The sequence below is a fragment of the Loxodonta africana genome, chromosome 19 (assembly GCF_030014295.1).
Source record: "Loxodonta africana isolate mLoxAfr1 chromosome 19, mLoxAfr1.hap2, whole genome shotgun sequence".
Classification (NCBI taxonomy): Eukaryota; Metazoa; Chordata; class Mammalia; order Proboscidea; family Elephantidae; genus Loxodonta; species Loxodonta africana.
In genome coordinates this window covers 80,296,107-80,308,409 of record NC_087360.1, presented here as the reverse complement: position 1 = coordinate 80,308,409, position 12,303 = coordinate 80,296,107, and the positions used below count along the sequence as shown (strand labels likewise).

The window sequence follows — 12,303 nt, the reverse complement described above, 5'->3', positions numbered from 1 at the left end:
GTTTTGGTGATGAAAAAAAAATCACTTTAAGTTAGAGAGCTCTCAGAAGTACCTGATGTTTGCATTCCCGGTCATGGAGGAAGAATCCCATCACAGTTCTTCATTTTCGCAGTTGTGTAAGTTGAATTAACACAGAGCTGAAAAGATTTGCCCAACATTCATATTTTAAAATGGACCCAGGACCAGAACCCAGTTCTTCCTCAGATTAATTACTAATAACTCCAGCATTAATCAACAGCATTAACTCTAGAGCTTGAATTATTTGACACTTTCCCACTTCTGTTCCCCCAATAAAAATAATGCTATCATTTCAAAGATGACAGGAATAAGATGAGGGCTTATGGGAATGTGTTCACAAAAACATTGAAAATGTTTTCTGGGAGAAGAAATCCAAATAAACTTTTCACCAATCAAGCATGCATATGACTCAAGTTTCCAGTGATCCAGCAACACATTTAGAAATACAAGACTCACGTTTGTAAAAGTTATCTTGCTTAATTAACACTAAAAGCAGGGCTAACCTCCCTTTGTAGCCTGAGTCTTCACGGTGTTAAAATACAGCTGTGTAGAATTATAGGTATCCCCCCCACCCACCCACCCGGGAAGTGATATTCCTAAGAAGTCTCATATTCTTTGGGGGAATTTTTTCAAGAAATATCTAGTGAACAAGACTTGTCTCAAAACCTGTGAGCTGGTGGGAGGATCTAAACTAATTCTTTTCGGAGTTACTTTCTGAGTGAAAAGGATGACAGTAGACTCTTACAAAGGTGGACTTTTCAGCAAGTACTGGGTTTGGGCATCAAGACAAACCCTTTGCTCAGCTTCCAGCTTTGCAACTAACGAGATGGTTGACTTTGAGCTAATAGCTTAAAACTGCCTGTCAAAGTTTTTTTTCCTTACTTGTAAAAGTAACTGTACTGCAGAGTTATTTTAAGGATTAAATTTAAAGTGTGTAAATTTCCCAGACCACTGTCTAGAACTTGGTTAGAACCAGTTATTTAGGTTAATTAATTAGGTTAATAAATCAAGCATTTATTGAGCCTCTGCTTTGTGCCCCACCGAGCAAAGTTAGGACATGAGAATATTTTAAGATATATTCCTTGTCTTCAATAGTCTAGTCTCTTACACAAGAGACCGTGCCCATCATTTTACAGATACTGTTCAAATTCTGTCCTCAATAATCTCACCTGGAATATTAACACTGGCTTCCAGTTGGCCTCTCAGACTCCATTCTCTTGGTCCTACAGCCCATCGTGTCAGCTTCTGCCTTCCCCAGCTGCTACCAGCTGTAAGACCTGACATTTTCACACCGCTGATTCAGACTCCCCTGTCCCCTGACAGACAAGACCAAGGAAGGCAGCCCATTTGCATGATGCGGGATATTTTGACACTGGTGAATTTAACCAGCTATTTTCACAGCAGTGTTGACTACTGTCTTGACCAGGAGACAGTATGGTGCAGTGGCTAAGATGGCAAGTTCTGGCATCTGATTGCCTTTAGTACAAAACCAGTCTCCACCCTCTGCTAACCCATTGCCCTTGAGTCGATTCCAACTCATAGTGACCCTAAAGGACAGGGTAGAACTGCCCCACAGGGTTTCCAAGGAGTGCCTAGTGGGTTTGAACTGCTGACCTTTTGGTTATCAGCTATAGCTCTTAACCACTACGCCACCAGGGTTCCCCCCACCCCGCCGCCACTAGCTGTCTGCTACTGGGCAGTCACTTAACTGTGCGCAGTTTCCTTAACTGTTAAATGACGTTGATAATAGTACCTTGCATATGGCTGTGGTGAAGCATAAAAAGTACAAACCAAAAAAAAAAAAAAAAAACCATTGCAGCTAAGATGATTCCAACTCATAGCAACCCTATATGTAATAATAATGCATCTAAAATACTTAGCACAGAGTCTGACATCATAACCAGCCACAGCAAAGAAATGTGACATAATAAATGGTAGCTCTTACAGGATGTGAACTCAAACATACCAGTGATTATGAAGAGGACTGGGTAACACTTCCTTCTGTTATACATAAGGTCGGCATGAGTTGGAGCCAACACTAGCAAAAATTATTATTGGATTTTAATGTGCCAAACTGTGCACTTCTTTTTGCCATTGTTGTTTCTTTATTATGTGCAGTAGTCATCCCTGAGTCTCAGCCCATCTCCCTCTGTACTTTGAGCAGCCTTCCTGAAACCCAGGGTTGAGGAACAGGGACAAGGTAAGCTTGTCTCTTGTGCACATTTATTGATACTGAAAGAGGACTGAAAATTTTAATGTTAAAAAAAAGAATACAATTTTTTTAATGATTTTTATTGTGCTTTAAATGAAAGTTTACAAATCAAGTCGGTCTGTCACATATAAACATATGTACACCTTACTACATACTCCCATTTACTCACCCACTAATGAGACAGCCCGCTCCCTCCTTCCACTCTCTCTTTTCGTGTCCATTTTGCCAGCTTCTAACCCCCTCTACCCTCCCATCTCCTCTCCAGGCAGGAGATGCCAACATAGTCTCAAGTGTCCACCAGATCCAAGTAGCTCACTCTTCATCAGCATCTCTCTCCAACCCATTGTCCAGTCCAATCCATGTCTGATGAGTTAGCTTTGGGAATGGTTCCTATCCTGGGCCAAAAGAAGGTTTGGGGACCATGACTGCCGGGGTCCTTCTAGTCTCAGTCAGACCATTAGGTCTGGTCTTTTTATGAGAATTTGGGGGTCTGCATCCCATTGTTCTCCTACTCCCTCAGGGGTTCTCTGTTGTGTTCCCTGTCAGGGCAGTCATCGGTTGTGGCCGGGCACCATCTAGTTCTTCTGGTCTCAGGATGATGTAAGTCTCTAGTTCATGTAGCCCTGTCTCTTGGGCTCATAATTACCTTGTGACCTTGGTGTTCTTCAGTTTCCTTTGGTCCAGGTGGGTTGAGACTCATTGATGCATCTTAGATAGCCGCTTGCTAGCGTTTAAGACCCCAGACACCGCACTTCAAAGTGAGATGCAGACGGTTTCTTAATAGATTTTATTTTGCCAATTGACTTAGATGTCCCCTGAAGGCATAGTCCCCAAACCCCTGCCCCTGCTTTGCTCACCTTTGAAGCATTCAGTTTATTCAGGAAACTTCTTTGTTTTTGGTTTAGTCCAGTTGTGCTGACTTCCCCTGTATTGAGTGTTGAATACAATTTATTTTTAGAGCAGTTTTAGGTATAGATAAAAACTGTTCAGAAAGTACAGAGAATACCCACATATCCCTTCTTCCCCTTGCTCGCAGTTTCTCCTGATATTAACATCTTACCTTAGTCAGGAGGGATCAGTCCCTGGAGAAGGACATCATGCTTGGTAAAGTAGAGGGTCAGCGGAAAAGAGGAAGACCCTCAATGAGGTGGATTGACACAGTGGCTGCAACAGTGGGCTCAAGCATAACAATGATTATAAGGACAGCACAGGACTGGGTAGTTTTCGTTCTGTTGTGCATATTGTGCATATGAGTCTGAACTGACTCCAGAGCACCTAACAACAACAACAACAAACACAACCTTAGAGGGGAACATTTGTTACAGCTGATGAACTGATACTGATACATAGTTGGCTGAAATCCATGGTTACATGAGGTTTCACTGTTGCATTGTAGAGTCCCGGGGGTTTTGACAAAGGCACAGTGTCATGTGTCCACCATTATAGTATCATGCAGAACAGTTTCACTGCCCTTAAAACGTGCAGCTAAGCTAAGTCCACTTTCAAATAGCAACGCACAGCTTCAAGGGCAGTGCAGGTACCTTATAACAGAACATTTCCAATTTCTCCCTTCTGTCCCTAGTAACATTTCTGTCATACATTTATTTCACTTATCCATAAGGTATGACCGTCTGCTGTATTATTGCTACTGTGATGGTTTGCTTTTCACGCTGTGTCAGTGTGTGCCTGGTGCCCAAATTACCATGTCAAAACAGCCCTGTCAAAATCTCAAGTACCATTGTAGTGGCTTCACCATGGGATTGGAGTTAGCCTTGTTCTTTGCCTGGAGAAACCCTGGGCACCCATACGCCTACCAGTCACCCCTCCCTGCTAGATTTCACCAGCTGTGTAGTGAGACTTCTGCCCTGTTTCCTAATGTGTTATCATTTCCCCGGCTCGGGCTTGAATCCTCCCTTGACCTCAGTTTGTTTAACTTGGCCCTGGACAACCTTTCTAACTTTGCTAGGTCTTTCCTCTGATATCCGGACCTGTACCCCAGTCCTTCAGTCTCTGGGTGCTGTCGTGTGTTTCCATCCTGGTGGCACTAGTCGGTGCAGCATTCTCTGATTGGGAGTGTCCCCATTGCTTCACCACACCCACTGCCAAGCTGCACCCCCAGAGGAGGCCTCATGCATGTCAACACAGAAGGACTTGATGGCCGACTTTTCTACACCACTGTGGTTGCTCTAGTTGGGAATGACGGTCACCATTTCCCCACACCCAACACCAGGGCCAGCCATGACATAGGAACAGGGCCATAACCTGTCTGCATTGAATCCCAGCCTTTTTCTTACTCACAGAAGCCTTCGGTGGTCCCAGCATACCCAAATTATATGCATTGTCTTAGACAGTTTAGTGTCTTGCTGCTCCTCAACAGAAAGTTTCAGCTATTCTCCACAGACGATAAAAGAAACCAAACTCCCACAGCCGTGCCATGCTCCAGCTTCGTCTCCTACTGTTACCCCTCCTGCCCCACTCCTACGCTTTGGCCACGTCACACTTATGGTGACATTTTAGACCTTCATGCTTCTGCTCAGCTGTTTCTGCTGCTAGGTTTGCATTCTCTCCCCAACCCCGACTTCCCTTTTGCTGCCTGTCAAAATCCAGATGACATCTTCATTGTGAAATCTCTCTAGTCCTCTCAGTCAGAACCAATAACTCCTCAGACTTAAACTTCTACTCCTGCACCCATTTCATTCTGTCTGGTATTGTGATGAGTTACGGATATGACTGTCTCTGGAGATTTTAAGTTCCTTGGGAGTAGGGATCAGATCCTTTAGAGGTTCTCGTTAGATGTTAGTGGAATGCATGTGTGACCTAAGGTACTTCTGTCATAGTCATTCTTGATTTCGGGACATGTAACAGAAAACTTGTCTGATTAACTTTAATATTCCTCTTATCTAATCCCTATATTGCCTTCCTTGTTACTCGGTAACCCTTTTTGGCTCAATAATTCTTACATTCACGTCCACGTTTTTGTTATATTTCCAAAGCCTCAATTTTACCTCCTGAAGTCTTAAATTATGAACTTTTTCCCCCTGTGTTAAACAGAATAGAGAGACCAGCCAGTCATTTATGTATTTGTGATGTGTGTGCTCCCCTACAACTTAACATGTTTTTTAACTTACTGCATTCTTCCTACCCTCTAGCTTCAGAAAAACAAAACTCCCTTCTTTATAAAAACATTTTTTGTTTGTTTTGAAATAATTTTAGATTTACAGAAAAGTTGCAAAAGTAGTACAGAGAACTCTTGTATACCCTTCACCCAGTTTTCACCAACCCGAACATCTTGCATAACCATAGTACAGTTATCAACAGCAGGAAATTAACGTTGGGACATATACACATAATATAAATAAACAAATAGAGAAAGCTCTTCCTTACAGGAGAATTGCAATTAACAATTGTAGGCAAAGTGAAAGAAATACAAAATTACCACTAGGTAAACACTACAGGATGCTTGGTTCATTTTATTGGAGAACAGTTTGTAACATCCGAGACCTGGGTGCTAGCACAGGACAAGGAGCCAAAAATCTCGTTTGTAGTATCAGAGACGTCTTCCTGGGGAAACCATATTTAAGATGACACTTAAAGAATCAGTAGGTGTTATTAGACAAAAAGCAGGGAGAACAGAGTTTTCCACAAAGAGAAGAGGTTCTACAAAGGCTCCGAGGCCCTTGAGAGGTAGAAGATAGATAGTTGTTGTTGTTAGATGCCATCAAATCAGCTCTGACTCAGAACGACCCCATGTACAACAGAATGAAACACTGCCCCATCCTCCATCATCCTCATAATTGTTGTTATGCTTGAGTCCATTGTTGCAACCACTGTGTCAATCCATCTTGTTGAGTGTCTTCCTCTTTTCCGCTGACCCTCTACTTTATAGAGAGTTGAAGAGAAGCACGTTCTAAGGCTGGAGTCGGAGGACGGCATTTTCCTTCTGTGGAAGGACAGCATAAGGCAAGGCCCAGAGAAATGAACCAGCCCCAGGGGTTCCTGGGAAATGCACACAACGCCATTGCTACTGTCATAGCATCGTCCCCTCACCAAGCTGCCAGTGTTTGACATTTTCACAATTAACCAGCTATTTCATGCATGCTATCTCATTTAACACTCATAATTAAATCGTTTGATAAGGATCAGTTGGTTTACCTTTAAGACGTGAGAGACCTGGGAGACATTAAGTGATTTACCCAACGTAAGTGTCCTTCCTTTCTTCCTCTTCCTTCCTTCCTTCTTCCCTCCCTTGCTGTCTTCCTCCATCCCTCCCTCCCTTCCAAAACGCATAATAAGGAACTTCGTACAAAATTATCACCTTGATTGAATTTAAAATTGAATTCCTCCCAGAATATTTTCAGCAGATAATTCAGTACTCTGAAGAATACCGATACATGCCACTGCTGAAACTCTGGATGGGGCCAGTGCCAATGGTGGTCCTTTACAAGGCAGAGAACGTGGAGGTGGGTGTGTGATGAATATGGCCAGTATTTCACCGGATATTAGGTGCTGTGAGAATCTCATCAGAATAAATGTTTTTAAAATGTCTTTTTATTTAATTGAATTCAGGATATAGAGCTTTTCATTAAAAACTTTAGGCGATGTAGGTGTCATGCAATGCTTTCCAGACGTTGTCCGAATCCTGGAGAAGATAACACCTCCAGATAACCTGTGCACATTTGTTACCAGGTCCCAGTATATTGTTTTCCTTTTGGAAAATCTGCAAAAGGATATAGTTTTATGAAACCATAAATAAACTATAAACAGATTATTCTACAAGGTGAGACTATGCCATGTTACAAGCACCATTTAAGGCTTCAGAAATACAAGATTACTAAGACGGGGTGTTTCCCTCAAGGTACCCAGAGTCTATTATTATACCCATTATAAATTTATTGCTACAAATTAATTTTGCCTAAAGGAGAATCCTAATCTGATATTAATAGGACAGGTATTGTTAATTCATGCTATTGAAATTACTCCACAAAAAAATGCATTTCTTAGAGTAAAAAAATTAGTATTATAGAATATAATCTTAATATATATCTTGCATATATTTCTCAACTCAGAGAAAACTGTATGCTTCATTGCATGCTTTATCTAATGAGCTGAAGTATGATTTGGAAAGTTAGAACATTGAGCAAAAGAAGAGATTCATCATGTTCTCTTCATCATCATTATGCCAGGTTTCTCCTAGGAAGAAACACTTCTTATTTGAATTATTGTGACACTGGGGAAATTATTTTGTGGTCTGATGAGAAAAGGATTTGAATCAGGGGGTAAAAATGAGATAAACAGAACTTCTCTTAGTGGAAAAAAGTTAAAAGCAAAATTTCCTAGGGAATAATCTTTCCAGTTATGGTGGTAAAAGTGTTGGGGTTTCTCTTGTACAACACTCCAGAATCCCAATCCCGAGAAGATGGTGAGGGGACTAGGCATAGGATCTCAGCTACTGCTGACCCCGTATAAGTCAGGTAGGTACGTGTGGGTAGAGCAGTGTCCAGAGTAGGGCACTCAAGCCAGATGCCAGGAACGTTCTGTGCTCAGTCCTGGATGTGCATCTCTTCCCCACTTCCCTTTGACTCCAGGTGGTCCCATCCACACCCATGGCTCCCAATGGTATCTGTACACTGGACCCATGTGAATGTTTATCCCCAGCTCAGGGCTTTATCCTGAGCTTCTGTCCTACTTTCAAATTGTGACAACTGGAATTCCTGAAAATCAACGTACCTGAAAATGAGCTATGATTTCCGTCCCCCCAGATGTGATCATCTGCCAGATTCACTTCTACCTACTAATGGTCCGTTTCCTAGTTGTTCCCTAGTTCCAGTCATCTTGGACATTTTTTGTTCTCACATCTTCATTTTGCCCCCAAGACTGAATGACAGTTGTATGTTCAAAAACTAATTGAATTTCTTTTAGATGCAGAAATAAAAATGAATCTCAGAGAAAATACTGTCTTCAAATTCATTAAGAAAATTTTACCTTAAAGTAGTTGTATTCTAGCCAGGTATGCTTATAACTGAAGTCTTTTTTTGCTATCTGCAAATCTCTCAAATTAAAAAATTTTTCTTTTCTTTTTCTAAGGTAATTTTAACTAGTTCAAAGCAAATTGACAAATCGTCTATGTACAAGTTCCTAGAACCATGGCTTGGCCAAGGACTTCTTACAAGGTAGGCCAGCATAAATTTGTAAAGCTGTCTCTTGGAAACAATTACTTCCATGTGTAACCAGATGAAGTTGACACAGGTGGCTTTCCTGTAGCATGACTGTGCTAGCCAGAAGTAGGGGAGACGTTGGAGGAGACGTCTGGCAAACAGTGGAGCTTTGACAGGGAGTTTAGACAAGCTGGAATCCAGGGTGTTTGGTAATCTCCAGCCACTGGATTCAACGTGATTACTACCAGTGCTCAGAATTAGAAAGTCCTGATGTATGAGTGAAGTAAAGCAAAGGAGAGTTTGAAGCAGGGAAATCTTGAAAACCCAAACAAAAAGGTAGTCAGCAACAGAGAATTATACTAAGCACAGTGAACTCAGTCTTTGAGCTGGCATCCAGAAATAGGACTCCATCCTCTGAGAGAAGATCTAGCAAGAGAAAGGCCAGGACCCTCCTAGGGAATCTGGAGAACTCCAACTCAGTGGAGATCCAGGTAGAGTTATGGAGCATATGGGTCATGATTCATGCTTCTAGAAACTTACATACTTAAATTCTTTAGTTGCTGTGAATGTTATTTTCAATATTAGTAATATAGAACAAAGTCCAAAATATCCACATCCTGTAACTATATGAATATTGTATGTGTGTTCTTTTGTCATTCTGAGCAAAGCATTTGAGAATCTGTAGATCATACCATTTCAGGAAAATTTGTTGACTTGGATATATTTATGCTTTGCTTGCTTTGGATGTTGTGTCTTTTTTTTTTTTTTTAATTTATAAATGCGTATTTTATTTCTAGTACTGGAAACAAATGGCGCACCAGGAGAAAAATGTTAACACCCGCCTTCCATTTTACAATTCTGGAGGATTTCTTAGACGTTATGAATGAACAAGCAGATATATTGGTTAATAAGCTTGAAAAACATGTTAACCAAGAGGCATTTAACTGCTGTTTTTACATCACCCTCTGTGCCTTGGATATAATCTGTGGTAAGTCTCATTGTATGGTTTCTAAAGCTACGGTGTAAAGATAAAATGGCCCAAATAGAAAATAAACGTTGGCAAATGAGGAGACCTGGATTCTTCAGGGAGGTCCCACCACTAAGTCAGAAGTCTGAGAAGCAACAGCCACTCCTGGGGGAACGGACAGAGCAGGCACAGGGCCAAAGTGCCAGGGAAGAACAAAGAAAGAAAGAACAGAAATAGGGAGCAGGAGAGGCAGAAGGTACGAGAGGGAAGAGCGGGAAGAACAATTATAAATATATACAACCAGAACAGAGTTCATGTCTTCTTAAAAGTGCCTGCCACTGCAAACATAAATAAAGATATGTGCATGAGTCAAGTGAATGCCTCTCACCTGTGTTTTATAGAAACAGCTATGGGGAAGAATATCGGTGCTCAAAATAATGGTGATTCCGACTACGTCCGTGCTGTTTATAGGTAAATGAAGTTCTTTCAATTATTTTTTAAATTATTATTGATATGGGCTTTAAAAAGTTATTGCTGATAATTTTTGCCTGAGTAGTGCCTTTTTTATTGCTTCAAATGAGATATTAGCCTAGTCATTTAGGAGTATGTTTTAACAGTGGAGAAATGGTAACGTAAATTATGGCATGTGCAGAATACACTGTAATTCAAAATGACTATTTTGTAATATATTCAGAAGTACTTAGAAGGTGGGGCCAAGATGGCTGACTAGGTAGAAGCTACCTCAGATCCCTCTTGCAAAAAAGACTCGGAAAAACAAGTGAGTCGATCACATACATGACAATCTACAAACCCTGACCATCAAACACAGATCTAAAGAGTTGACCTGAGTGACAGAGACTGAGAACGAGCAACCACGGGGAAGCAATAACTGTTTTCGGAGCCTGGAGCCAGCGTCCCAGTTAGAAAACCTTGGTGCCAGGCTTTGGACTGGGTGCAGGAAAGCTGAGCATGGCATCCTGAGACGGCGCAAACACGGGACGCAGCCCTAGCCCCCAGAAGTGACCTCAGGGGAAGTCCAGCCAGTACACGCAGGCAGTGCAGCAACGCGGCTGACAGGAGGAGGAGTCACTGGGAGGCAGCGACTGGTTTTGGAGCCTGAAACGTGGCATCCCAGCCGGGGAACCTTGGTGCTGGGCTTTGGACTAGGAGCTGAAGAACTGACCACGGCTTCTGAGACAGCACAAGCACAGGACGTGGGCCTGACACTCGGGGACAATCTGGACCCAGCCAACACGCACAGGCTACACATCCCTCGGGAATCTCAGATAAAACAGTTATCACCAAACAAGATAAGTAACTTTGCCTATATTCCGGGGTGCTACTCTCTCCTATCTACCTGATCCCTCCCCTCCCCTTCCCAGGCGGCTTCATTAACTTTGGAATTTTCTGAGCCAGAGAGTGAAGTGCTCTGCGGTTTTTGTTTTATTTTTTTGGTCTTTTCCTAACCCATTCTCCTGGCATGAGAGAAGCAGCTACAAAAAACCCAGGGACCAAAAATCCTTCCCAGACTTCCCGAAATTGGACTTAAAATACAGAACCAGCTTCAGCCAAGCATATGTGATCCACAGTCTTGGGCTTTCATCCCTACAGGGAACAAGGTGGCTATTATAATGCAAAGGCAATTCTGATAGTGATCTGACTGTAATTGTTTTAGCAGATTACTGGAAAGACAAGTTTCCCAGGTCTGATATCTCTGGGTAATAAACAGAGCCCTCACTGACCCACAATGGGGAACTGAGGGCTGAAGCTCCCCCTAGACCACCTAGCTTCCTGCCTTAGGGTTCTGAGGATGGTGACACCTACCAATCTGTAGAGGTACATGCATTGGGTGCCTAAGGTACAGCTGCAGAGCCCACCCACCAAAGTGCTTTAGGAATAGAGACACACCTACCTCACTGGCACTTGTGGGAAGCCTGTCAGCATCCTGCCCCCCCGGAGTGTGACCCCCTGCTGCTACTAGAATCTGGTGCATACAACTAGCACCACTACTCCTCTAGGTGGATAGGTGACAGTCTGCACCACACCCCTGGTGACCCAAAATCAGATTCTACTCAAGAATAGTGAATGGACTCTTAGGCTTATATATCTGGTAACAGCCCAAACCAGCTGGTAAGAGGACATAAGTGATTCAAGGGCTACAACACTCAAGACAGTGCAATCTAGTAGCCCATCTACGTAAATTGAAAGAAAACAAGGTAAGACTCAGTGAGCAAATATAAAATAAATCGCCACAATATCTTATAGATGGCTCGGAGACAGCAGTCGATATCAAACCACATAAAGAAGCAGACCATGACTGCTTCTACAACTCCCCAAATTAAAGAATCAAAATCTTTCCCAAATGAAGATACAATCCTGGAATTGCCAGATGCAGAATATAAAAAACTAATTTACAGAATGCTTCACGACATCAGGGATGACCTCATAAATGAAATAAGGTAATCTACAGAAAAAGCCAAGGAGCATGCTGATAAAGCAGTTGAAGAAATCAAAAAGATTATTCAAGAACATAGTGGAAAAATTAATAAGCTGCAAGAATCCATAGAGAGACAGCATTCAGAAATCCAAAAGATTAACAATAAAATTACAGAATTAGATGACACAATAGGAAACCAGAGGAGCACACTCGAGCAATTGGAATGCAGAGTGGGAGATCTAGAGGACCAGGGAATTGACACCAAAATTAAAAAAAAAATTTTTTTTTTTTATAAAGCTGAAAAAAATCAGATAAAAGAATTTTAAAAAATGAAGAAACCCTAAGAATCATGTGGGACTCTATCAAGAAGAATAACTTGCGTGTGATTTGAGTTCCAGAACAGAGAGGGATAACAGAAAATACAGAGAGAATAGTTGAAGATCTGTTGGCAGAAAACTTCCCTGACATAATGAAAGATGAAAGGATGTCTATCCAAGATGCTCATCGAACCCCA

At 41.9% G+C, this 12,303-nt stretch overlaps 1 protein-coding gene across 1 annotated transcript in view; it reads left to right on the top strand.

Moving 5' to 3' along the window:
• Window positions 1-12,303, top strand: part of LOC100661067 (cytochrome P450 4V2) — a 42,486-nt gene that overhangs the window by 1,385 nt on the left and 28,798 nt on the right. Inside the window, exons 2-5 of the mRNA XM_023551193.2 lie at window positions 6,578-6,690; window positions 8,315-8,400; window positions 9,183-9,373; window positions 9,754-9,823. Of these exons, the coding sequence (XP_023406961.2) occupies window positions 6,578-6,690; window positions 8,315-8,400; window positions 9,183-9,373; window positions 9,754-9,823 (460 nt within the window). The remainder of the gene's footprint in view (window positions 1-6,577; window positions 6,691-8,314; window positions 8,401-9,182; window positions 9,374-9,753; window positions 9,824-12,303) is intronic.